This window comes from Athene noctua, chromosome 9, assembly GCF_965140245.1.
Source record: "Athene noctua chromosome 9, bAthNoc1.hap1.1, whole genome shotgun sequence".
NCBI lineage: Eukaryota > Metazoa > Chordata > Aves > Strigiformes > Strigidae > Athene > Athene noctua.
The window spans coordinates 2,223,759-2,250,906 of NC_134045.1; the positions used below are offsets into that span (position 1 = coordinate 2,223,759).

The 27,148-nt window shown below is 52.9% G+C and overlaps 1 protein-coding gene across 1 annotated transcript in view; it reads right to left on the reverse strand.

Annotated features, from left to right (window-relative positions):
• Positions 1 to 8,018: 8,018 nt before the first annotated feature.
• Positions 8,019 to 27,148, reverse strand: part of LOC141963912 (hydrocephalus-inducing protein homolog) — a 115,371-nt gene continuing 96,241 nt past the window's right edge. Inside the window, 12 exon segments of the mRNA XM_074913647.1 lie at positions 8,019 to 8,046; positions 9,572 to 9,705; positions 14,656 to 14,728; positions 16,788 to 17,026; positions 21,259 to 21,347; positions 21,889 to 22,073; positions 22,256 to 22,470; positions 22,877 to 23,080; positions 23,555 to 24,169; positions 24,920 to 25,079; positions 26,052 to 26,193; positions 26,672 to 26,855. Coding sequence (XP_074769748.1) covers positions 8,019 to 8,046; positions 9,572 to 9,705; positions 14,656 to 14,728; positions 16,788 to 17,026; positions 21,259 to 21,347; positions 21,889 to 22,073; positions 22,256 to 22,470; positions 22,877 to 23,080; positions 23,555 to 24,169; positions 24,920 to 25,079; positions 26,052 to 26,193; positions 26,672 to 26,855 — 2,268 coding nt within the window.

Here is a 27,148-nt window from a genome sequence, read left to right on the forward strand (position 1 = left end):
CAGCAGTTGGGGTCCCCAGAGCCACCGAAGCGCTGGTGCCTCCGGCCGGTGGCTGCTGTGTGACAGCAGGGTCACCCGCTGGCAAGGGCACATGAAGGGAGGCCATTAAGAACACGATTGCTGGACCCCACCTGCCCCCCGGCAGCGGCTGCTTACAGCCCTGTCTCTCCTGTCTGCTTTTATGGGTTGTTTTCTTTTTTCTAATTTTGTGTTTATCCCCTACACCCCCCTCCCAGGCAGCCTGACCCAGAGCCAGGGTCAATCACTCACTGTGCTGGGCAGGACCAGGGGCAAGCCGGGCAGGGGGCTGTCTGTGGTGCCCATGCCAGGACTTAGCACCACGTATGTGAATCCTATCTTCCCTCTGTTCTGCAGGGTGACATCTGCTTCACCGACTTTGTTAAAGAGCTGAAGAGATGACAGAGGAGTGGCAAGCTGGAGGCACAGGCCACTGGGATGTGTGCAAATGAACTCAACGCAGGAGAAAAGCAGAGGCAGAGGAGATACGGGCACTTGATTCTCCCAGGCTAACCTGGGTAAGCCACCACCACAGGGCACCCCTTAGCCCTACGCAGGAACAGACACTGATGGTGGCACGCAGAGGGGCAATGCCAACCACAGAGATCAGTCATAAGGAAAGCAAAGAGGAGACAAGCTCTCTGCACCTCATGGTGTGTCATCTCACACCCAGCTGGAACAAAGGAGGTGGTGTCAAGACACTGCAGAAGAAAAAGCACCTGTAGTGACAGCAAAATGGGAGACAGGGCCAACAGCTGGAAATATCTGTGGGGTTTCTGACCGAAAAGAAGTGGGGATTATTCTAGGACATTCTCTCCAGCTACAGTGACTGGGAAGCCCAAGTTAACTTCCTCCCTGGTTTATTTTGCTGATTAATCAAGAACATTAAAAGAGAGCACCTCCTGGGACCTCAGGCTTTAGGAGCGGATCAGCAGATGGACGTCTTGGGGCACGTCCCTCTGGAGATCACCACTGGGACCCTGCCTGCCCCAGGAGGCGGCGTTAGTTACCTTGAGGAGGAGGAATTCCCAGCTGGAGGGGGACGGACATGGTCATTAAAAACCAGCTTGGATGCAGGACATATCACTCCAAGGTTGTACTTCCAAGCCATAGAGCCAACAAAGTAGTTGGGAAGGGGAGAGAGCCCCAGCCCTAGGTGGCAGCAACACGCCGGTGATGGTTTCACGGCAAGGACCTCTGCCAAGAGAAGCGTGCGGTACCTGCAGCCCGTAGTCGATCTCCGTGACGTCTAGGAGGTAGTTGATGAGTGAAGCCTCCCCGCTCAGCGCGATCTCATAGGTCGGGCCTCCTTCCACCCTGCACAGCGCCGTGACGTGGGCGACGATATTTGTGTGGCCAAAGAAGGTGAACATGACCCGCTGGCTCTTGCCTGGCTGCAGCACACCGCAAAGCGGCAGGACATCGAAAACCTGGAGGTAGGCGAGGAGAGATCAAGATGTCAAGCATGGAAATTGATGCAGAAGAGCAGCCACGGCTTGGAGCAAAGTACAGACGTGGCTGGAGGGGGCTCTTCCTCAAACACAGGCAAAATGATCCTAATCTCATCCTGTACCCATTCCACTTAGCAGTGGAGGGGCCACGGGAAAAATCTTCTCCCATACTCACTCATTAACGCATTAATTAATACAGTACATATTAAAGTAATTTGGGATGTCTCCTGGCAGCAAGAAATTCTCTCTGCTGCAGAACTTGCCTTGAAAAGCACCTTTTACTACTGCCTTAAGCAAAACACAGTATTCAGAGGTGAAAGCTCTTAGAGCTGGGGGGAGGACTCCAGCCCAGCTCATCTGATGTTTTTCACTCTCTCCGATTCGCATGCTGCGCGCTCTCAAGATGCTACAGCAAAAGCTACCGCAGAAATTTCCTGTTGACCACTTGATTAGCAACAAGATGAAGAATGCCCTCCATAGCTGCTGCACAGGTCAGCCCTACGACACGTCCTGCGTGGCCTCTCCAGTGACCGGTTGCTTCAGCAGCGCTGTACGATGGGCTTGGAGAGACGTGAGGCCACTCTGCGAGCAGCATCGAGGGCCACCAGTCCGGGGGAGAGGGGAGCTACAGAACTGCTTGCCACACTGGAAACGTGGCACAAGATGGATTCCCACTTACCTCCTCCATTCCCAAGCTGACGGGCTCTGCCTCCACAGACTGCATCAGTCTGTTGATCCCCACCAGGCCCTGTGTCTCCACAGCCCCTTCCAGCTCCTCAGCAGGGGATGGCAGCACCTGCAAAACAAGCACCATGGGCTGCAGCGAGCACCTGGCTGGTCTGGGTGAGAGCACTCTGCTGCAGGCTCCGCCACCTCACCCAGCCAGGAGCAGCTGAGATGGGACCTGGGTGCAAATCAAGTACGGGTATGTCCGTGCCATCCGTTGAGTGGGTCCAAGCCCACCCACAGGTGAGACACGGGCTCCATCTGCACTTCCTACACGCAAGCTTGCATGGGGAAGCTGAGTGCACCCAGCCCTCAGTCCTGGCAGAGACCTCAAGGGCATTTTGTACCCTTGTGCCAGACCGACTTTGATCACTCCTGCCCAGGGAACGTGCCCAGAACCCCATGCCTAGACAGGTTGGGTTCTTCAGGACAAAAACAGGAACACAGCTGCAAGTGAGAAGTATCAAACCAGGAAAATAAGGACTTGGCACAACTATCCAATTTCAGAGAGTGCTTAGGTTTCATCTCGTGCACCCATCAGTGCTGGAGAGCTGAGAATCTCCACCAGGTCATTACCCTGAATGACACCTCCCTGAAAAAGGTGGCTGAGATGTTCTTCTGTCTCCCAGCAGCTGAGAGCTGGTGTTTGACCTCAGAGGTGCCACCTTTCAAAAGGAACCTTGTCCCTGGGCTTCTGTCCCCTATTTAATAAGCGAGAGCTTTGTGAGTGCTTGTGAAATGTCGTAATAGCTGCTTCTTCAGTAACGTGAAGAAGGGCTTTGTGCTGGGGCCTTGGCATCAGCAGAATCTGCAAGAATATTTCTGGGACATCTTTACACCTAATCGGAGGCTACATCTCCCTGGTAGATGAAGCTCAGAATCAGACGATTCCATGCTCTTTCTCTCGTCTCCACATTTTCAAGCCTAGCAAAGCTTTGCCAATCACCTATTCCCAAAGGTTCTAACCCGCATCTTTCCTAGGCCTATGGTCTCCCACCTCCCCAGGGAGGTTATGTGGGTATTGCCTTGACACAGTCACACAAGCAGAAAGGGAAGCTGCAATCCCGATGTATCCTTTGAAGCACTTCTGGATCCTACTGAGCCACATCTACTTGAATTTCTCTGGTTTATTTCTGCATACATGGCAACAAAGCAGGAAGTGAAGATGATTCCATGCTTCTGTCCGAAAACATTCAGCCACACTATTCTTTTCGTCTACGGGGTATCATTTCTCATGATTCAGGGAAAATGTGCCGTTATAATGTTAAAATGACCAATATTTGGATGTGAGCAGGTGCAACCCCTCTCCTTGAACTTAATGCCAACGCCAGTGCTTTCAGAACTTCCCATGCTTTTCTGCATCCTTGTTTATAGCCCCAGGAGCAGCCTCTGTCCCACACGATGCAGAACAAGGCGCCAGTTCCCACTAGCACGGACGTCAAGCTCCAAAGCACCGAGGTTCACCAGGAAGGTCAGCAGACCAAAGGCCATTTTTCATGCCAGGAGGAAGAGACAGTGACTTTGCAAAGTCTCGTTTTATCAAAGACAGCTCTGTGGCCATCCCTGCAATACTGCAGGTCTCAGGGGTGAGAAGGTGATACCTGGAGATCACAGTACTTGGCACAGCTTGATACAGGAAGGAAATTGGAAGCCTTCACATCACGATGCAGATAAAAGGCTCATTTTACGGCATAAAAACAAGCCAAAAAAACCCAAACTCAGCATAGGTCTGTAGGATCTGAGTGGGTTTCTCCAAGCAAAATACCCGATTTCTCCCTCCCCAGAAGCCCCATGTCCAGCCGCTGGCCCTGCTGCCCAGCCCACCCTCAGGGCACACGAGAGCAGGGCAGCTAAAAGGGGGATTGGCACAAGCACGGCTTTTCGGTGGCAAGCTGGGGGAGGCAACGCAAGCGGTAGGTGTACAAGAAAATCTACCTTTGCTTCCAGGGAGTCATCTGCATCTGCTGGCTCTTGGGCAGGATCCCCTGTGGCTCCCAGGGCTTCAGCTGGCTCCTCCACACCTCCATCCCTGCAGCTGCTCCCTGCAGACACCAAGCGCTCCAACCAGGCTCCCTCCTCCTTTGGTGGTTGGGGTTTGGTGAAAAATTTCGGTACCGGAGGGCTGAACCTGGAAAATAACATGACTTTGATTGTGGACCTGCAGTGGGAGGGAGGGAAGCCTGCACGAGCAGCTCCTCGGCAGGATGCGGCCCCCGGCTGGGCACTGGTGGTGTGAATTCAGTAACGGGTCTGAGCCAGCAGCTCCCAAACCAGGATGGAGCAGGTCAGCATACGGGGCTGCCTAGGGATGACGCTGCTGTTGCGGCGGTGCAGGCAGCTGGCAAGTGATTGATTGCAAAGAGAAATGGAAGAGGACACGGGTGAAAGCCTTGTAGGGAGGTAAAAATCACAGCAGGAAAGGAAGAGACACACAGACTGTGCAAAAAGGTGAGCGCCTGAGACACAAAGGGGCAGATCCAGAGAGCAACAAGCCAGTGCAGAGCCACCAGTGCCCTCCTGAAAGCACCCACAGCTGCAGACTGGGCCTCCCCCACCCAGAGGGCCAAGGCGAGAACTTCTGCAGCTCCACCAGGTGCTAACCCGGAATATTTCCCCTGACACCACCCGCAGCTGCAGGTCAGCACAAGCAAGCAGCAACGCCCGAGGCTTTCTCCAAGCACGTAAGGCAGGAGCAGGGATAGAGCCCGGAGCCTGCTGTGCCCTAACCCCGACAGAGCCCAGCGCCGTGCGGGGCACCCACGGAGCCCGGCACGGGACACCCCACACACGCGGGGCAGCGTGGAAAGACCCGCTGAGCAACTCCGGGCAGAGACACGGCTGAACAGCCCGTTGATCCCTGAGGAGCGCCGAAGCAGCAGCGATCGGTGCTCTGGGGAAGGGAGCTTTGGGCATTTGTAATCAATACACGGCACACGCCGGTGACAAGGCGCAGCTCCCTGCTGTGCCACCGGCATGCCCTGGTTGCGACACAACGGCTCCAGCCGCACCTCGCGCTCAAAGGGCAGCAGCTCTGCTGAAACAAGGCTGTAACCGATGTGGCATGATCACCTCCCCAGCAGCTTCTACACACAAACCATTTGAGGACCAATTTGGCAAATGGTTCAGCAAAGCAGTTCCACAGCTCATCTTACTGACAGAACTGAGTTGATAGTCTGACCAACACGTGTCAGTAGAAAGTGTATGGTTTAACATTTTCAAACAGTCCCAGTGACTCAGACTACATTCCCTGTTTCAAATCGCAGCAGGTGCTCACGGTAACTGTTCATCCTTCCAGTGCCCCATGGAGGGACACGCTGGAACCGTGCCTGCCTGTCACCACGCCTATCTGCAAGTGTTCCCGGGGGCAAACGAGCCCCGTCTTTCACAGCACTGTGGGTGCTTCATTCCCAGCCGGGAACTCAGGGCCTTTAACGACGTGCTCCCAAATGAGTATTTGTCTCTGGCTTTGCAGCTTATCATTAAAGGCTGGTTTCCATTTCTGGATTAGAGGCTCTGCTCCTCACAACCCCCGAGAGATCCCACCTGACTTGTCCTTCCTGCAGTCACATGCAAGAACAAGGCTCTGCCCAGGCGAGCTGCCCCAAGCAGGGACCGATGAGCAGCAGCACCATCACGCCCCCCCAGCCCCCCCTCTGCCTGCTACTGGGACCCCATGGGGGACCCCAAAGGCCACCTCGGCACCGTCCACGTGGAAGAGCAAAGCAGGGCTGGAGGTGACAAAGGCACAGGCTTGACCCTACAGAGTATCGCCCATCTCCAGTCCCACCAGTGCAACCGCTCCTGTCAGCTGAGGCACCTTAACAAGTACTGGGGAGCCCTGAGGGATGACCCACCTGCTCATCTGATGAAATAAATCCAGCTCATCTGCAACAATGGTGCCTCCGGGCAGCCTGCAGCTGAATGCTGCCTGTCCCTGGTGATAGGGAGATGCCCACAGTGTAGGGGCAGACACATCCAGGGCCAGGAGCACTCGAAGCCCTCCAGCTACACACCAGTCCATGCACCAGTTCAGCGCATGGCTCTGGCCATTGTCATGGTGGTTGTCCCAAAACTGCTAGCTGTGACCCCTCCTAGTGAGGAAATGAAAGCGGCTGTCAGAGCTGCTTGTGATAAATACTGCAGGTTAAGAACAGCTCCTGAGGAGAGGTAAACCCCTGAGATACAAAATCCATAATCACTTATGAAATTAGTTTTATAGAATGGCTTGAGGCAACTTCATGGGATTGTGGTACCTAGACAACAATATTTTTCACTCTAAAGCAGAAGCCCTCTGGGGGCTGGGAGATGATGTGATTAGTGAGTCCTGCTGTGGAGAAGCACAAAGCACGGCGAGGGACTTCTTCCAGTAAGGGAAATCAGAATGAGCATTAAGAAGTGTGACATGAAAAGGAAGGGAGAGAGGAACCCAAGGTGTCAATAGAAAGCTGTCCCCTGGACAAGAAATCTTCCTGGTGCTGAAGAAAAGGGGGTTGTCTTCAAAAAGGAGAAGAAAGGGGAAGATAACAAGATGCTCAGCATCAGCCCAAGCTTTAGGCAGCTCTTCCCCTCCAGCACCTCCTGGCCAAGGCTGTGAATGCAGGGAGGAAGGCAAGGAGCAGAGAGCAGCTCCTCCACCAGCAGAGAGGACCTATCCCAAACCAGAGGGGCCGAAGGGCTGTGGATGTGCCTCCACCAGCACCGTGGAGCTGAGATGGAGCCTTCTGACATACGCAGTTGTCCCGATCCAATATCGGGGGAGGGTTCTTAAACAATCCCGAGAGCGAGATTAAGACACAAACGAGGTCAGATGCTGCATAACCTTAGGAACTTTATTTCTATAACAACTAATAAGAGCGATAGGACAGAGAGGAAAAGCAAGGAAAAGGTCGGAGTCCCTAAGCAAGAACACGGTAGAGGCGCAAGTAATTACCGCCACCACGACTGGGGATCCGGCGATGTTCTGTCGGTCCGATGATGCTCCACGTTCCTGGCTCCGAGTTGGTTCCCCTCTTCTTTGGAGTATGCAGTCCGCTTTTTTTATAGTCCCCGTCCCCACAGTTTGTCCGCCCATTTTCATGGGGCTCGTTGTTGTAGGTGCCACCCCGTGGTCCTCCGTGCGCGCATGCCCGGGTGTCCATGGTGGTCGTGCTGGCGAGGGGCCAATCTGTCTCGCCGCGGTTTCCCCTCCACCCGGCTCACGCACTCGCAGCTCGATAGATGACTGCTGATGTTCTTGTCTAGGGCAGATGTGGTTTTCGTCGGGGACTGTGTGTTTGCTCCTTTACGTTGAGTCAGGAGGTGGTCGTCGTGGAGACAGCGATGTTGAGACATACTAAAAGTCCAAAAAGTTCCTTACAGCAGTTCAGCAGTGTCTGATCGATGGTGGGAGTCTCTGATGATCGGCTCCAGCAAGGTCAGACAGATGGATGGTTAAACTCTATTGATCTCACCCTCATGAGACCTGATGTTTGATTCCCTTGCTGTCAGGCTGAGTTTAATCTGATAATTTAGAATATTAACAGTGCTTAATGTGGACCAGAAATAATATCTGACATGCTGCCCTTCTGCCAGGCTCTTAATGAGCAACTTGAGGTGTCAATAGCTTGGAGACCATCTTCATTCCCAGCTCTGCCACGGAGAATCACATGGTGTCTGCTGAGGGACCCACAGAAAGTACATTTCTGCTTAATTAACATACAGAGCAGAAAAGGGAGCTGCCACAACGTCCCCAGTGCTAACGAGCCAGTGAAGGGGCTACGCCAAACCCTTCGGAGCAGAGGCTGCTCTCCTGCCAGATGCTCAGGACCCTCAACTGCTACCGACTCAGCAGAGTTGGGTGACGCGGAATCCCCTGGAAGAACAAGCACCTGCAGGCTCAGGTCCAAAGCCAGTTTAGGTGGAGACGGGTCAATTAAAAGCTGAGAACTGATTCAGCATTTACATTTCCAAAAAACTAAACTGGTTCTAAAAAAAGAAAAGAATAAAGACAGACAGGCAACTGGCCAGCAAGCGGCCCCAGAAGAATTAATTCCACACAGGCTTTGCTGTAACGTGCTTGCTTCTCTGTTATTAGAAAATACATGCATTGTTCTATCATCAAGTTTAGATTTTCCCTCTAGCTTGCAATTAAACCCTAATCTAATTTACCAGGAGCTGACAGGGTCCTCCAAGCTGAGCTTACAGCTCTGCTCCTCCTTCCCTGCCCACTTCCCTCCACCTGCTTTTGTGGGCTTTCCTCTGCATTTTAGGGTCTGTTCTTGAAGGTGCTGTGCATCAAGAAGGGCCACACTAAAGACTGGTTGTTACTCGGTAAGAGCCGGCTGTGAACAGGCTACACAGTGCCCAGGTCTTCTCCCCCAAGCTCTCCTCATCGCCACAGCTAATCTCCAGTTCCCAGTAGGTTGTGTCCTCTGAGCCAGATCCCAATTCTCTAAGCAAACCTGTTTGTTGATGATCTCTATTATTTGTAATGGCAGCACTTCAACACACAATGGTTAACTTTGCTGGGTTTCCTAGGGTGCTATGGAAAAACCATTTGCTACTTAATTAAAACTGCCCGGACTAGACTTTTGTGCTATGCAGAGAGGCCACAGCAGGAAGAACTGCTAGAAATGTTTTTATAAATGTGCTCCAGCACGACTGCAAGATTGCTCTTGGGCTTGTAAACCACAGCCCAGCGCTGGCTGGCCCTGCTTCCCAGGACATTCAGACAAGTGCTCCCACCAACGCCTACAGCTGCACCCACAGCTGCAGCAGAACCTGCCCTTTCCCTGTAAGACACTAAATGGCTGTTTGGGGAATGTGATGGTGCAGTTTAACGATGAAAACTCACTTCACCAGTGTGGTATTCGCCTCAGGCCACAAAGGTCTGAGAAAGCAGCTTTCCAACACCAGCCTTCCTTCCCAGGGGAACCAGTATGGGGGCTACAGCAAAGCAGCAGCAAGAGACTGGGGCAGCAGCACATGGTTCTGGTGGCAGTGCCTGTGTAGGTTCTTAGTGTAAAATGACAACACATGGGGTTGGCAGGGAAGAAAAAGAGGTCACATCATACATCTGCTTGTCCCAGTGCCTAAGTACAGGTTTGTAGCTCCAGAAATAAAGCAGGACTCTAGGATATGGACGATGCAAAAAGTGTTGGTAGCATCTCACAGCCCCAGTTTGCCTGGAGAACGTTGTCTCCTTCCCAGCGTCAGACTGGTGGAGATCACTTGTTCCCTGAGCACCTAAGCCCGAACACGGCTGGGAAGTGTTACTCCCCCAGGGAAAGTTGAAAGCAATTTGTCACACCACAGGCAAACAGCTTTGCTCTCTGCAAAGCACAAACAGGAGACGAGGAAGGAGAAGAGCTTCAAGGAGAGAGCAAAGGGGCACATACCTCATCTGGCTCACGCGGCTGTCCATCAGGAACGACCAGTGGTACTGGACAAGAAGTGGGCTGCAGTTATTCATCTCGATGTAACGCACACCTTCGGTGTCGTTCAAGATGCAGCCAAAGTCCAGGGCCGTGGGCTGGATATGGAGATTTGGGAAGCAGACTTCTCCCCGAACGGTGACCCGCTCCTCATGAGGATGCTCCAGAAACTGTATCTTCAGAACCTTCTCCACTACCCGGCTACACAAATCCTCTTCATAAGCAGGGTTAAATCTGATGGAGAGAAGAAGTTCCTCCCCTATCTCCAGCTTCATGGGCTGCAAGGAAATGAAGAGTATTAATCACCAGTGTGATGAAGTCCCAAGGTCTGGCAGCACGAAACGTGGAAATGTTCAATGTGTGACCCCAGCGTAGGCTTCTCAGTTCATCCTGAGTTTTCTTCACAGTGTGTGCCTGACTGCAAGCCCCACCACGCTCTGTCTGAGACTATCTCAGGCCCATGTCCCTGTGCTCTGCATCAATACACGAGGAAAATAAATATTCTACTGCTGAATTCGGGCCCCACAGAGGCGATGTGATAAATACACACTAAATCAGCACTTGGCACACCAGGGCCTTTTGCCCCAGGTCTAGAGGAACTGCTTTGCCCTCCCAGCACAAGCAGCATGGCACTGCAGCCTCGCCCTTGCAGGGGCTAGTCACTGGCACAGCACAGAAGCAGTGGCCGTGCCTACAACGTTTAACAGAGCCCATGTCCAGCCCCTTCCTCCAACAACAGGGCAGGGGCCAGGCAGCGGCTGGAGGAGCCTCCTCAGCCTTCCTGGAGGCAGGGCTGCCCCTGAGGAAAGCCAGCTGCTCTGGAGGGTATCTGAGAATGGCTGCTGGAGAGCTCGATGCCTTCCAAGAGACACCGTTATACACGGCTTGCCCAGGCCTAGCTGCCTGCTCCCCTCTCCTCACGTCTTAGAGCCAGGATGTATTTCCCCAGTTCAGATGATATTTCGTTTCCTTCAGCAGCTTGTTTCAAATCTGACTTAGTTCAGGCCAGTCTACCACTGAGTCTAAGGAGTAAACTTCTCTACTAGAGGACCTCCCAGCAGAAACGTACCACCACACCCCCCCTCTTCAAACCCCACAGCGGGAGGGCCCACGGCTGCTCACCTGAGCGTCTGCAGAGAGGGGCTGCCGCTCCGCGTCACAGATTAAGAAGGGCTGCTCTAAGGCCAGGACGACGCTGAGTGGCAGGGCGGAGGCGTTTCTTAAAGACAGAGGCTGGTGCTGCAGAGTTAGGACATCACCAGGTTGCTACAGAAACAGGACACAAGGGGAAAAAACAACGTGAAGTGGCCTTGGAACTCCTCCCTTTCCGATGCATTTCAAGTTTTTCAACCACAAAAGTACATACACCTCTATTTACTATTTTTATTAGTTTCTACCCTTCTAGGTGGTTTTTCTCTAGGTATATCAGATCCTTTCATGTTAAGAAACCACAGCATCCCCCTGGGACAGGGAAACACTCTGGCATACAAAGGAGGGAACAGGACCCCTAGAGGAGCTCTAGTAGCCTCATAAGAGCAGTGATGCTGGTCAGAGGAGAAAAGCGAGCAGGATTTGGCCCATAGCAGAGAGCCTGCAGCAGCCTAAGGTTGGCTTTGAGCATCTACAGGCACATACAGCCAGGAGAAACCTCAACAGTTGGGCTGCAACGGGTGTCCTGCTGCCCCTGCTCCAGTGACAAGCTGTCTGTAGCCTCAAAGCTCGGCTCTGCCTAAGCTATTTCTTCCTGTTTATGCATTGCTCTGGGCTTCCTGCATGGTTTATATAAACTAGACAGTGTTTGGGCAACTGGTTCTGGATGAATTGGTATCAAACAGCTGCAGTGTCATAACACTCAATCAGAGTGCGTGGCATCAAGCAGACCACAGGCAGACATCAGGGACAGCTGAAAAGCTTCTAATTAAACCTGAACTGCCTCCTCACAGGATTTTGTGCTTCTCTGGAAGCCTGGGAACCAGAGGAGAGACCTGAAAACACAGAAACTAAATAATGAAGTATCTTATTTTTCAGACACCTCACAGGAGAGTGAAAGGTGATGCTGGAGTGAGAATCCAGAGGCTAAGGGGGACCTGCTTTGCACTGGCGTTATCATCACTGCAGCTGAAGGATGTCTGTAGGTCCTTTGAAGAAGGTGAAGCTTGGGGAGTTGCAAAGAGCTACTACACCAACAGCAGAGAAGGCAAAGAGGGACAAGAAATGACAGGTTTTTCTCATCAGCCTGAGGAGCTGACAGGAATCTCAGTTCTTCTCAGCTTCCCTACAGGATCGGTGTTCAGACATCACCGTGCCTTGGAGGATCCCCAGAAGCCTCCCTTCACCCCGAGTACAGGAACTGGTGTCTCTCTAGAAGTAGCCATGATCCCCCTCGGCAGAGCAGCTGTTCTCTCTGTTTTACTTGGGTGAAGTTAAAAACCAGTCCCATCTCTGAAAACACCCTCGCTTACTTTACGAAGCCCCTCAGGAAGGGTGAGGAGGGGGTTTAGTATCGCTCAGCTGCAGCACTCTGCTCGCCCACCTCAGCCCCAGCACACGAGGTGGCTGTGCAAAGCCCACGCTGTTCTCGTGGGTCCCACTCATCTCGCCCTGTGCCCTTGGCTCAGCAGCTCAACTCTGTCTCCACATCAAGAGGGCAGAATACAGCTGGTGGGACTGCTCCCAATCCCGGAGAAGCAAATATTGATCTCAGTGTTAATGGCAAAATCTTGGTCCCGCTCAGCTCAATAGTCAAAGCCCCAGGGACTTGGAGAAGCCATTTAACTCCCTCCTTCGAACACAAGCACACCCCCCACCAGGCTTTCAGTCACCAGCCATGCTCTTCAGTGCCAGGATGAAATCCAGAGACTTACCTTCTCCACCCGGAAAGTGATTTCCCTGGAGGACATTTGCAGGACGGGAGCGATGAACTCGCAGGTGACATCCACTTCCATTATCGGAGCCTTCTCTGCCTTGCTCCCCACGACGGCGTGGCACAGCAGCCGCTCCTTCACCACCTGCACGGAGGAGTCACCCGTCACCCAGCGGGGCCCAGCAGGGCGTCCCCAAAACGCACTGCGTTTGCTGCCCACCCAACCACAGACCCTGTTACCGCCATCAAGTTACAGCCACGGGACTCCTCAGCAGCCCCCTTTTCTTTTCATGCTGCATCCCATTTATTCTGCTCTCAAACGTCCGTAATGCCACACCCCACTATCCACAAAAAGCCCTTGTGAGTCATGTGCTGCTACAACTGTAATAGTCCCTGCCCCAAATTATTACTGTTTTGATTTGTCCCACTGCCAGGCATAATACTTACAGAAAGCTGTAGGAACTTATTAAAAAAAAATTTTTAAAAATGCAACTATATTAAGGGAAACAGGTGACAGAAGGGCCAATGCTAGCAAACCCTCCCTTGGAAGCTTAGAGGACAGGATCCATAGGAAAAACCCAAATAGGCAGACTGCCTTCAGGTAAAGAGGGGGCCACTCATTCCTAGCAGGTACTGTGCCCTCCTAGAGCTGGTTTTAAAAGAAACCTCCCCAGGAAAGAGAGGTCTTGCAGTTTACATGAAAACCCTCTGCTTAAGCTGGATGCTCTTAAGACTTTTTCCTGATTTCTCATGGTTTCAGTTCTCCAAAATCCTCCCTTCATTTCTCACTCTTCCCTCTGCTACAACACCACAACTCCTCCTCAAAGCCTACAGACTCAAAACCATCTGTGCTGCATGTGCGATGCAGGGAGTTGGGCTTCTGACCGACATCAAGAGTATTAAGTTCTCAAGACCCGAGGAAGGTGGAAAGCCCACTCCCAGGGTCTTGGTTTTGACTGCAGGAGCCAGGCAGCCACAGCTCAGCTCACAGATCCTCTTTCAGCTTTCCCGGCAGGACAGCCTCTCCAGCACCCTGATCACTTTATTTCCTTTCTTTTCCCTGCTTCAACAAAACCTTTGGGCTCCGAACTGCACAGGGACAGTCCCACTGCAGTCAGTTAGGTGAGTAATCAAGTATTCCTCAAGCTACCACCAAGGCAGCCCTTTAAAACACCTTACAAAACACAAGTATCAGCAGGAGCTTGATGCAGATTTATTCCACCTTTGCCTAAACCTCTGGTCTTGGAGAGAGGGAATGCACACCAGGGTTAGCTGGCAGCTTCTCTGCAGAGTAGGATTTCCCCTGAGAAAGAAGGGTCCAGGGAGGAGAACACCCCGTGACCCTGCTGAAATCTCCCCCTGAGCTGCCATCCAAGGGTGCTGCGAGACCTGGCTGCCCTTGGCACCCCGGGACTGGCTGAGAGACTGGGGCGAGCCGTTATGGAAATACTGACAAAGTCAAGCTGTCAATTGTAATGATCCCTGCAAACAGTTTCCCACGTGGATGAACATCACCCGATCGCTACAGCTGACACACTGTGCTCGTTCTTCTGCTCCAGGACTCAGTGCTAGACAAGCCCTCTGCCCATGCTTGTCTACAGAGGAAAAATGATGCTACTCCCAGACACTCCCTCCCTTCACAGGTGTTTTGTTTTACTCACTGCTTCCCCCAAATACATCACTTTGATCTTTTTAATTTACTTTCTGCCTGTGCTCCTAGTCTAAGCGTAACTTATTTTCTCTGCCCTTCCTTTTTGCCTCAGCACATGACACCTTGTAACCTGCCATTTGCCCCTGGAGTAGCAATATCTCCTTCAGTCTGTGTTTTGGTATCAGCAGGTTGGGTTTACAGTAGCCATGGAAACATGAAAAAGCCTTAGGAACTGACAGTGGCCAGCAAGGAAAGCAGCTGGTGCTGCCATGGTAGCTTGTGCTGTTAGAACAGTTTCTTGAAAGCACTTGCTCCTGATGGGGAAGGCTCAGCCCTCGGCGGGGACCTCACCTGAGGAGTGCTGGAGAAGCATTCCAGCACCATCTCTGTAGTCTTGCCCGGCATCAGCTCCACCCTCAGCGGCTGAACCTTAAACCCAGGGCGGGCAGGTCTGGGGCTCTGGGAGGAACCTTGGCCCTCGGTGGTGCTGACAGCAGGGACACGATGACGCCGGCGAAACGAGCCAGAACCTACTGCTGACCAGTAGAGCCGATGGGCACGCCGTCCTTTGTTTGTTACCTTGAAGCGGTAACAGCAGGGATCCAGTCTGGAAGAGAAGGAGCGATGGAAAAAGTCACGGGAGCTGCTATCTCCCAGCGGTCACCCAGCTTCAGCACCCTGACGGCGTTACCTGACTGTACACTCAGCAATAAAAGCACCTCCAAAAAGGCTGACCTAGCTCAGAGCTTCAGCAAAAGCCAGACCTTGGTTGCCCCTAAGTTTATCAGCATCCAGCAGCTGCTCTGTTTGCGTACAGCAAGGAAGAGCTGCATGAAGATCATCATCTCAGCTGCTGCAGACAGAGCATCACCAGCCTAGAGACCCTCCGTGACCTGGGCACCCCTTGCCTCGCTGGCGGGGCCCCTGCCCTGGCACCCCCAGTCCCTTAGGGAGCATCCAACCTCATCACCCCCAACACATCGTCCTTTGCCTGAACAGTGCAGGTGGTGCTGTGGTTTAGGAAGATAAATGCACTGTGAGAACACTGGATCAACAGAAGTTTCCCCAAATCAAACATGGCAGCAAGACCAGGTCTGGCTGCTGAGGGGATGGAGCAATGATGAGAGGTCAGTAACTAGAGCTAGATATAAACCAAAATGAATACTCAGTGGAAATTGATTTCTTCAGGTAAAGAAACACTAACTGCAGGCTCGTCTGGAGTAATTATTTTACCCTCTATAAATCTGAGCATGACCAGGACGTGAATTGTTCCTGGAACAGTTACTGGTTTTCTGAAAAGGACAGAATACACGGCTTACAAAATGCATGCCTGCCCCAGGCAGCTAAATGCACAGACCTGAGCCAAGAATAGAACAAACCAGCCGCTGAAACAGACTGTTAAAACATGATGCGTACAAGCTTAGTGTGAAATGGTTTCTGTGGTGGGCAGCACAGACAAAAGCCTGGAGAAGCTCTGGGTGGATGCAGAATTTGTGGCTCTGGGAAAGCCCAACTCATCTGAGATGTTACCTGGGTCCCGTCTCAGCTCACCTGGGGCAGCTCTGCAGCCGACAGCAAAGGCAACAACTCCAGAGTCTGCAGAGCAAGACGTGAAGGGGGGCAGAGGACCATGACACAAATCACACTGACATCGCCCACTCCGTTGGGTAGCCAGTCTGTGGCTGCACAGAGCACAGGATACGCTGGACAAGCACCAACCCCCTGCAATGTCCCTGCTCTTTCTACCCTAAAATTTAGGTATTGGACCACTATGGACCCTCTGCAGCCAGGGAAAGGAACAGGCACCTCAGGAAGACTATTCTTCTCATCTCAAGAGGTCTCCAACACAAAGCAGGCAGCACTTTAAAGGTTTATTTTTCTCCCATTTACGGGAACATGCCTGGTTTCAGACAGAGGCATTAGGACCAGTGAATCCCCTCCTTTGAGCTCAGCTCTTTCATGAAGACGTTCCATTTATCCCTCCCAAACTCAGGGGACTTCTCCTCCTCTCCCTTCCAGAGCTGGTCCAGTGCCGCCCTCGCCTGCCCGCGCCTCAGGCTCCGCTGCGGCGGTGACGCCAGGGAAAGCCGGTGGGAGAGACGAGGGAAGAGCGACTACGTCTGATGAAGAGCAGCCCGGCAGGGGAGACGGGGAAGGCGAGCAAAGTGAGGGGTGATACGGGGCAAAGAAATTCTGCTGCTCCTCCAGGACTGCTGGGCACAAAACAGCACCATTAATTCAGTCAAGGACCTGCTAACAAGCTACCACCAAGGTTTTCTGCTGTGGTGAGATGATACTCCATAGTGAAGGGAAAAACAAGCAACATTGTTCCAAAGGGAAATACGTTTATAGTTGTAATGTAGCATTTCCCACCCAGAGGCTTCCAGGACCTGCTGTTTTCCTCCAAATCTCTTTTTGTTCAAGTGAGGAAATAGATGTATTATAACTAAAGACAAGTCAGGGACAGTTTAACAACTGGTTTCCATTTTGGTGGCTTTTGAGGGTACCTAACAACTTTCAGATGGCCATAGAAGGTTTCTGAAGGAAGCCCTGTGGCTTCAGGAGAACAGAGCCAGGACCTTGAGCGCTGAAGAACAACCAGCCTGAAGGACTACAGCAAAACTGCCCCTTGCTGAGCCCACGGCAGAAGCTGAGAGATACCCTACCTGAAGTGGGGTCCCAAGTTGAGCTCCGGAGCAAAGGGTTTGTCGGTGACAATTGTGGTGCCAATGCCAACAGCCCGGACGGGGATCACGTAGGTGTGGCTGTTCTCGATGAACAGGTTCACCTCGTCCTTGAATTTCTCCGTGTCATCCAAGCTTGCTATGACAGCCACAGACACCTCTGTCTCAGGGGGAATCACTCCTTCACTGGGTTCAATCCTCCAGCACGAGCATTTGCCAGCCTGTAAGACAAGCCAAACACTAACTTAGCATGGAAACCACGGACCCTGGGCTCTTGTGGGGTGCAGGAAAAGGAAGGACTAAAGATACGAGGATAAAAACCAGAAAGGCTCCATTTCCCTAAATCCAAACTAGTGTCTGGAAACAGCAAGTATGTAGGAGCTTCTACAGCCTGTATTTTACCTTCCTTTAACAGACTCACTTCATTAACCCAGTGTTGCCCAACCCAAGGGATGCTCATCCTCAGGAGGAGGTTATTCCCCCTCTGCTCTCTTCTGGAGCGCACGCCAAGGGAAGCTACTTCACCTCTCCTGGCTTCCCGACAATGGGCGCTGGGTTAGCATAAAGGCTCAAGGCCAGAGGAAGCCAGGACTGCTCAAATCCCACCGCAGCAGCCACACGGCTGGGGGATACTGCTGAGAGCCTGAAGAGTAACTCTGCAAAACCGGCTGATCAAAACCCTGACACCAACGTCTTCTTTCCCAAGAGGTACTCAGTGCTTCTCAACAGCCCTCAAAGAACTGAAGCACTCAGTTCCCACTGATCACCAGCTGCAGTGAGGTGCCCCAGTGCCCTCTGCTTTGGAAAATTCAGCTATAAATGTTCACAGCAGGGCAGTAAAGCAATAAGCAGAAAGCAAACTGGAAGGCACGTGCCCTGTAGGCATGGCCCGGGCTTCCAAGCACTCTCTTCCCTCTGGTTTCTCATGGACTTCCCTCCACAGTTGGGGCAGTGAAGGTGCTGGACCACAGCCCCTCTAAAACCACGCTCCCAGGGAGCAAGCCTGCAGAGAGGAAACACACACCGTGCTCCCTGGCCCTCAGGAAACACACGGGGAGGCAGATGTACGGCTTCCGAGTGTCCATCACGGTGGGGGTGGTGCCTGCACCCCACAGTTCAGTGCTGTGTTTGGGATGAAGGCACTGCTCACCCAAAACTCCGCACTACTCTAAGGGAAGAGGTTCCCCTCTCCCCACTTTTTTTTTTTCTTTTTTTTTTTTAATGGAAAGCAACAGTGTGCTTGGAGGCCTGACATGATCCAAGCAAATGCTTGATCCAGGTGAAGTTAGCTCGAGTTTCCATCCAGGGGATGGATGGGAGGGATGGGATGGGAGGATGGATGGCTGCCCTAAGGGATGACTGAGGAGCCACCACACTCAGTTTTCTTGAAGCTACTTAAAGCTAGTTAATTAAGGGATCTGGTCATTCTGGCCTTGCACGAGTGAAAGAGGAAGCAGAACTCTATTAAAATGCAGCTGTACTTTGCCAATCCACAGCTCTAGCGAGAGAGCATTCACACCTTTGTCAGCCGACCCATCGCTCCTCACGGAGGCTGCCCATGAAGGGGAAATAAAACCCCGTCCCACATCAGTTGTGCACAGAGCCTCCTCCCGGGTGTTTCAGCAGTCCTGAGGTGGGGGACCCTGCGTTCTTCATTTCGAAGCTACTCTTTATCCGCACAAACTGCCACTGGCAGAAGAGAGCCCCAGACGGCCCCGAGCCCCAGCAGGAGGTGGAGGTCAGGGCACGAGGCTGGCTGGATGCTCCCACCAACCACCAGCCGCCTCCTGGCACCTCAGCACCAGCATCTCCTCGGCGAAAGCACGGATGGGGACCACTTTGGTTTAGCCTCTGCCCCAGAGCACCATCAAGGGGATGTTTTGTGAAATCAAAAGGCAGAGCCTCTAAAAAAACTAAAGTAGTCTGGCACTCACTGCCACTGACAACGGAGCCTAACGTGCCAAGCTTGGTTCAGCCAATAGCAGACTGCTGAGCGAGCTAACGAAGGTTGTCTCCATTTGTGTCCCCAGTCCAGAGCTCACCCCTCCAGATCCCATCTGTGCTTCCTCGCTGGGCTGGGGAGATCAGGGCCACCTGGTTTGATAACCAAACTCCTGCTTTTCCTTTGGGAAAAGCACCCGGCTGAGTCACTCTTGCTTCTAGGAGCATAATTGCCTTGAAGATTCTACCCTTCTTTAATTCAGTTCACCAACAGGTGCAGCACGATACGACAAGTTTAGTTTCCCTAGACAAGCAGGATAACAATTTCTTCCATTACTGAAAAACAGCAATTCTGAAAGGGCATGAACTCACGTAAGACACCCTACGTGATAAAAAACAAACTGTCCCCTGTGGCCAGGTTTCAGGCACCTTTTCCAAGGTCTCCTCCACACCTCTGCCCCCCTTTATCACATGACAGACCCAGCACAGTGGTTATGCAGGCAGAAGAAAGCTGCCGCTGATTAACAAAAACGACACCTCTGTCTTTTCTTTCCTGATCACACAGCCATGATATGCAGCTGCCTTCCGTGGTGCCAAGAGATGTCAGTAGCTGAATAAACGATCCCCAAGAAGACAGAGTGACTAAGAACAAGTAGGAAATGATCAAAGAATGATGCTTTTTCCTTTCTGCCTTTCTGCAGGGAGAGCAAACACTTCCATTAACCAATACAACTCTTTTACACTTGCCAATGTGGAAAAAAAAAAAATCAGACACTTGGGAAACGAAGATGGCAGCAGCAGCAAGGAGGAGAAACAGCCATCTTTTTCAGCAGGTCGCATCAGTCCCCAGCTAAGCTGCAGCAGCCCCTTCACGCTGACCTGTTCCTCCGGTCTCTTCTACCCAAAAAGGCGCAAACCCTCCCCTTGCCGGATCCAGAGGATCCTCCAACAGGGCTGCCTGGCAGCTGGGAAAGGAATCTGACAAGGAAAAGCACGTCAGACACACACACAGGATTCAGCACGGGATGACACACTGGTCCCAGGGGTCACAGACCTGCAGACACCCTGGCACGCAGGGATAAGCCAGCAGAGGACGAGGCTACAAAGTCCCTGTGCTCTTCTTCAAACCCACAAAAGCTCCATCTTAATGCACAGACTTGGAGGGGTTTTATTTATTTCTTTCTGCTGGCAGAGATGTTCAGTGCTGCTCCCCACAACTCAGAATATAACAGACTCAACTCATCCAACAGAGAGAAGAGGAGATGGTATGGGAAAGCCTGTGCACGAGGGGTACTCCAGGTAATTCCTTAAGTCACTACCCCAAAGTGAAGTTATCCACAAAAAAGCATCTTGCCTTGCTCAGATAATGCTCTTTTCTCCCATAGAACAAGAGAAATCTTGACTTGACAGGAACAGCAATTTGCATGTGATGGTTGATACCACCACCAAGGTGGCACCATGGCCATCCGCATTAGAGCATTTTCCTGTTTCATACAAGATACCAACCTTTTACTTGCCCTGTTGCTGTCCCTTCATTTAACCTCATTCGGTTTGTTGAGCTGCCAGTCAGTGTGCTGTAACATTGCTGATCCAGTGCTGCTGTGAGAATTTCAGTCATAGCTCCTTCCTTTGAGCAGGGAGCGTGATCTCTAAGCCTAACTGCAAACAGCCACAGTTTCGAGAACAGCCATCAAACAGGAGACAGGGAAATCACAGCTCACCGTCCTGCAGCAATCTCCAGGCAGGAAATCAAAGCAGCAGCTTTTCTGTCTTAGAGAACACAAGACTTGGGCTCAGGGGCACAACTGGATGCAGGATGCCCAAATCACTCACCAGCTGAAATAAGGGACAGCCTCTGCTCTCAGAGGTACGTGTGCAGTTCACCCTGACGCCTGACTGCATCTCAGATTTTATCTCCAAAATCATTCAGTCCTCTCTTCTTCAGGAGCAAAGGGCCACGGTGTTTTCTTGGTCTCAGAGCTCCAAACACATGACTCTTAGAGCTAAATACCTTCCACAAGATAAAGGGACAACTTGCAACACTGATCCAGACGCATTTCTGCTCACACATCTATGCAAATTCTCTGTTTTACTCAGGGGTCCCCCAGCTAAAACTGCCCCCAGACCAGGCTCCTCTTGCTGCACTGTGATGGAATACGTTGCTTTCTCAATCATATAGTGATATGCAAATGTTGCATATAAAAATCAAGTCACAGGTTGCTTGTCAGTCATTTTTGTTGGAAAATAGCCCCACAGATATCCTAGCTGAACCAGGACACCCTGAAAGGCGCACTGCAGCAATTTCTGTCCCAGTTCTTCCCATTTGCTCACACTAAATGCAGTGGCAGTACCAGCTTCATATCCTTGCGCTTTGATTCACGACAACATTTTTTGGAGCGCTACATCATCCAATTTGACTCCCCTGCGCTGAAGCACCAACTTCCACATTGTCAGAATCATACCCTCCTCCTTAGAAAGGATGGCACCCATCGCTTTGTTCCCAGCCACTCACCTGGACGGTGTCAAATTCCAAAAGGTTGTCGGGACTGTGCAGCTCTCCCCGCCGCTGCGCTTGACTGGGCTCCATCTCCGCAGCTCTTCCTGCCGCCGTTATTTATTTCCTCGGTGTTGGGATCACATCGGGGTCACCATTTGTCGTTGTTGAGATGGACACGACAAACACCGAATTGTGCAAAACGGCTACTTTATTGTTCCAACAAGCCTTTTTATGACTTTATGTAGCGTTTGTGTCCATGTATGACTGGTTTTGGTGGAGACTAACAGTTCACGGCTGGATGCCCTCTTCTCTGTTTCAGCCTCGATGACCTTCCTCTCCTTGCGGTCAGGCAGTTCTGGTCTGGCAGTTCCTTGATCTTCTCAGCTCTTCTCGGGACTTTCAAGTCTCTTAAGGGTACGTGGTTATCTGCTCAAAGTCAGTATCAAACTTAATTCTGATCCCTCAGACCAGCCCAGGTCTCCCATAGTACCAGTACTGGTTCCCAGCTCCAAGCACGGGAAGAGACACTGGGCGGCTCAGGCAGCATGCTCTGCCCGAGCCAGAAGGTCGCTGGGGCACAAGGGGCAGCCCTGGCTCTGAGTTCAGGGAGGAGCAGTGTGGGAGGCTCCCATGCCCCAGCCTTACCGTGGGGGTCCTGGCTGATGGTGGGATACAGGCAGGTACCCCTGCAGTGCACCTGGTACTGTCGGTTCGTCCCCAGCACCTCAAAATGCAGCGTCTGATCAAACTGCCCTGGCACCGTGGAGCTGAACTGGACCCTCAGTTCTACCTCGCCGTGAGCAGGCACTATCCACCGGCAGCTGCTCAGCCTGGCAATGAAAGAGGAGGCTTCAGACATTGCTAACGAGCAAACGAGAGAAGGAGGCGGCTCATGGACTCGCCATCCCCCCGTGGAGGCCCCGGCAGAGGGTCCCTGCGGGGCTGGGGACGATGGACCCCGCTGGCAAGATGGACGTGAAGCAGAGGGATCACCTCCTCCCTCACGGCTCACCTGACGGATCTCCCCGGGGATGGGGCCGTGTCCATGTCGCTTTGGTGTGCCCCGGGGCGCTGCGTGGGTGCTCCCGTGCCCGGCGCCTGGAGACCTCTCCTGCCTGGAGACCTCGCCCGGCTGGAGCTCCGCTTCCTCCTCACAGCCTCCGGCCTGCCCGCGGCTTTCTCCTTCCCCGACTGGCCCCTGCTTGGCGTGACCTGCTCCTCTGACACCTTCACACCAAGGCAGAGAGGAAAGGGAGAGAGGTGAGACCTGCCCTGAGACGCCCCCATCCCAGAGAGAAAGCTGCAGGTTTGTTAACAGACGGGAGAGAGAATAAACCACCAACCACCTCTGCCCATGGATTTGGTCTTCCGTATGGGACTTTGTTTTGCCTACAACACCCCTCCTTGCCCAGGACCCTCTCCTCAAGGGAAGTTGAAGGGTTTAGCTGATTTTTTTTTCCTCTCATCTTACAGAACTGCCCCATATTTCAAGCAGAGCTGTCTCTTTCAGACAGACAGGAGGGATGCCTGCAGACATGGAGCCCTGTCATGTCTTCACTGCCCTTCCACAGTGATCCTTTTCCATCCCACCCGCCCCCCATGCCCCCATCCAGCCTGGACCCTGCCCTGGCACCTCCACTGCAGGCACATCCAAGAGACTTCTGGTGTTCTTCTTTTCTTCTTCTGCAGTGGCACCTTCAGGCACGACAAAGGCGAAGTGCTCGAGGGCTTCTCCTGCTGCAGGGACCATCCGCTTCTCCGGGTAGCGGATCACGGAGTAGAAAGCCGTAGGTGGAATGGGAGGCCCCGAGGGACCCAGTCCCAAGTCATCCAGGATCTAAAGCATAAGAGAAAACCCTGTTTATGCTCCCGTCGCCTTCATCCTCACACTCCCTGAAAGACACTGAGCTTTTGGCAATGTTTTTTTTTATGTAGATGGAGTACAGTGATTTTTTATGCCCAGCGGGGTGGGCAGGCTCCAGAGCAGTGCCAGGACCTACAAGTGGGACCTAGAGAGAAATTTGAGTGACTCGGCTGAAGGAAACAATGACCAGGAGCTGCCCTGCCCTGGGACCACTGCGAATGATTTCCAGACTGGGAAACTCTCTGAACAGAGAGGATGAGAGCCCCCCCTCTTCCCCCCGACCTGAGGGATGGCAAGAACTTCCCCAGCCACGTGGCTGCTGTGAAGCCATCGTGGAACATCATCAGTGGCCTGGACAAGGCTCTGTGCTGTTGTCACCTGGCGGGACACAATGCACCAGGGCCCAGACCATGGCAGGCTCAGCATCTGAGCCTCACAGGGCTTTACCTGCTCTGCTGCTGGCAGCTTGCCACTCTCCAGGATCGCCCTCGTCACATCTGCAGAGCTCAGCACCTGGATGTCCAAGCAGGGCACCCCAACGTCCTGGCCTCTGGATGACCCTTCTGCACCTTCCCCTTCCAGCCCAGATAACTTGGAGTCCTCAAGAGCCTTCAGTTTTTCCAGATGCTCCTTCTCCAGCCTCTCCTGGTGCTCCTTCTCTCTGTCCTTTTGGCTCCTGCAACGGCGCTGGCCTTGGACTTGCTGCTGTACCACCTCCTGGTTCAGAGGGGACAGCAGGATACCCTGAGCCCTGTCCCAGGATGACAAAATATGTGTGACATCCTTCTGCGATGCCTCGTAGATCTTAAACCTCAGGGCCAAGTTCTCGCTGTCACTCTGCGCCTCGGTTTTGGTTTCCCCCTGTTCTGGGTCCGCAGGTTGTACAACCTCTGCTGGGCAGACATCTGCCAGGGGAGCCTCGCTCTGCTTTTTCTTATCTTCCTTGTCACTTGCAAGAGAGTCCGGGTGCTCCTTTGCAGATCCCTTCCTCTCTCCCCCCTCGGTGACTTCGGACAGGTTGCCAACGGATGCTCTGGTGTTTCTGGTGGATGCGTTCGTATTCTGGGCAGGACGAGCAGGAAAAAGCGGTGAGCATTTCCAAGCACCAACTCAAATGCTGTAGGACAGCGGCGATCTTTGCAATAGCACCCCATGTCTCATCTGAGGCTTGTGCTAGGTGCTCTACAAATCCCAGTTCAGAGCGCAGCTGGTACCCAGTTGAGCTCAACTGAAACTAAACTCCCCAGCGTCAGACTGATGAGGAGTCCTGCAAACCAGCTGAGAAATGGAACAGCTTCCCCGACCCAAACTTAAGACACCTCCTTACTCCTGTGCAGTCCTCCGGGCACGTTTCTGGTGTGCTGAACATCCATCCCTGTGTCTGGCTGACACTTTGGGAAGTCTGGCTGCTAATGAATACCTAGAGGGCCTGGTGGTATCTCCTGCCAGACAGGTAGCAAAAGACACCACATCCCAGGCGGGTCAGGGCTCAGAGGTGTAAGTCACATGCAGAACGGGGACAAATGCTGGACTAAAACTATCTAGGGCTCGGAGTTATGTGAAGCCATGACTCAAAGGCAGCATGACCCTAGAAGAGCAGCTCTACCCAATAAACCCAGCCAAAAATAGCCCTGGCGAAGCAGCAGCAGGATCAAACACTGGCTGCTGTTTCCCAGCTCAGCCCCGTGTGTTACCGACGGCCAGGTGCTCATCCCCAGCACTGCGGGTGGCTGCTGGCTGCGCCAGGAATGGTTCGGCTCAGCAGGAGGGGCCCCAGGGCTTTTACTCATCTCTATAAACACAACCACCCACCTGCCCGACTCCAGGCTGGCTTTTCTTCCTTGCAGCATTATCTTTCCCAGGCTTTCTCTTGGCCCACTTAGATGACTTCTTCAGATCTTCTTCCTCCCTCAAGTGTTCTAGCTCCCACCGGTGCTTTTCCTCAAGCTCTTGAGCCAGCCGCTCCATCTCCCTTCAGCAAGACAAACAAAACATCCCCAAGAGTCACTGCCAGAAATCTGGGCTCGTTGCAATCCCAGCTGGTCCCGCACTTCATTCACTGACCCTGAGGCCAGGCACAACCGTTAGACCAGCTCTGTGGACTTCCCTCAACCTGGGGAGGCTGGGACATCCAAAGTGAGGGAAGGCGGGAGGGGACCTCCAGGGCCAGCCAAATCTAGGCTTTGCTGTCACAAGGCCTAAATTGCACTACTTCTCCAGTGAGGTCCACCTGGACACCTCCAGCAATGCTGCCAAAGACTGGCTGATCCAGGGAAACAAACTTCAGCTGGGGCTGAAAGAAGTGCTGACACACAGGCTCGCTTTAAGCAAGTCCCTCCCCAAGTTTCAGGCAGGAGTTAAGAGAGCCATAAGCTTATCCTGTGTATCCTCCTGAACAGGGCTGCTTTGCTGGATCAGAGCTTCCCCCAGGCTCACCTGCTGCTGCAGAAGCTGAGCCTAGGAGAAACCAGCTTTATGGCTGGTGTCACTCAGTAAAGGAAAACCCTGGGAGCTCAGCAGTGCAAGGGCCTCACCTGCACCAGGACTGGGATCTAAACCAAGCCAGCACAGCTGTGCCTCACACCAACCCACACCACAACCCCTCTGGTTTGGAGAAGAAGGGCGATGAAGAAGATGAGAATGAACATCATTAACTAGAGACACCTGTAAGCACAGTGGCAAGGCAAGCACAGAGCCCAGCTCCCTGCAGCCTGTGTCCAAGCCGAAGGGCTCACCACTAAAGCGGAGAGAGGATGTTCTCATCTCACCGGAGGAAGGTGCCTCCTCTGCTGGGAACCAGGGAGGTGGAACTGGCAGTCCTTGTGCTGCTGGTAATTAATGCTTTTGGCCTTGGTAACCCCTCTGAGCTCAACCAAGGTCTCCGGAGCAGGGAAACCCTTCGGGGACACTATCCTGGGGAGACACCCATAGAAAGCTTACAGACCTCTTCTTCCTCTCACGCTTGACCTGCAGTATACTGTTATCAAACTGAATTTTCTCCTCCTCAGTGAGGGCATCATACTCGTCCTCGTCCATCTCCCAGAGGCGTGCTTTCTCCCTCCTGGCAGCTTCTTCCCGCTCCCGTCCTTCAGCACAGACCAGAGGAGAAACCGTCAGTGCCTGCAAGCAGAGCTTGCTGCTCTGGGTGAGCTGCCAGGATTCACAACTCTGTCCCGACCCAGCCTATCATCCTGCCAGGAGATACTGGCGAGCTCACATTCCCGCTTCAAAATTCAGACAAGCCCCCAAACTATCGCTGCTCAGTGAGTTCCCGTGCCTTGCCTGGCTCACACGCCCCAGCGCCGTGGACGGCTGGCCGGTGGTTAGTTATTGAGCCACAGCAGCTTACACTTGTGCCCAAGCTTTAATGTTAGAGACTGAGGTCAGCCTCAGCATTGCTGTATTTTAAGCAACTGTGAGCTGAGTGCTGGCTACACCGAGGCAGAAGGTGGAAGGATTAATAAAAACCCCTCTTACAAGTTCTGCTGGTAACCCAGATACACACGGGTAAGGTTGAAGGCTTGAGAGAGAACATGTCAGAGTTACGGAGACGAAGAGTCTCACCTTCCTGCTCTTTTGCAGCCATCTCCCTGGCTTTCCAGGAAGCATAATCCTGGAACAGGTTCACAAAATAGATGTAAGGCCGATTTCTGACAGCTCTGAGCAGGCAGAGGAGAGCAGACGCCGTGCTGCGTGCATAGAGGGTCTCCAGGCCATCAAACACCACTCCCTGGTAGCAGTCGCTCAGCTGCAGATAAAGCCAAAAAGGAAGAGAAAGTCAGCTGTCGCACGCATTGGGCTCTCAGCCAGTCACTAAAGCCTGTCGTCAGAGATCACCAGCCATCACAGTTCCAAGTGCAGCAGCTCAGACAAGCTCTGATCTTCCCCCGCGCTCTGCCAGCTCATGGCATCTGCAGCTTCACCCATGGATCCCTGCACGCAGCCCAGGACTCCTCCAAGAGCAGGCACAGCCCTCCTCCTCCTCTCTGAATTGTACCTCGCTGCCTGTCTCTCCCTAGCAAGAATGCCCCCACCCCACGT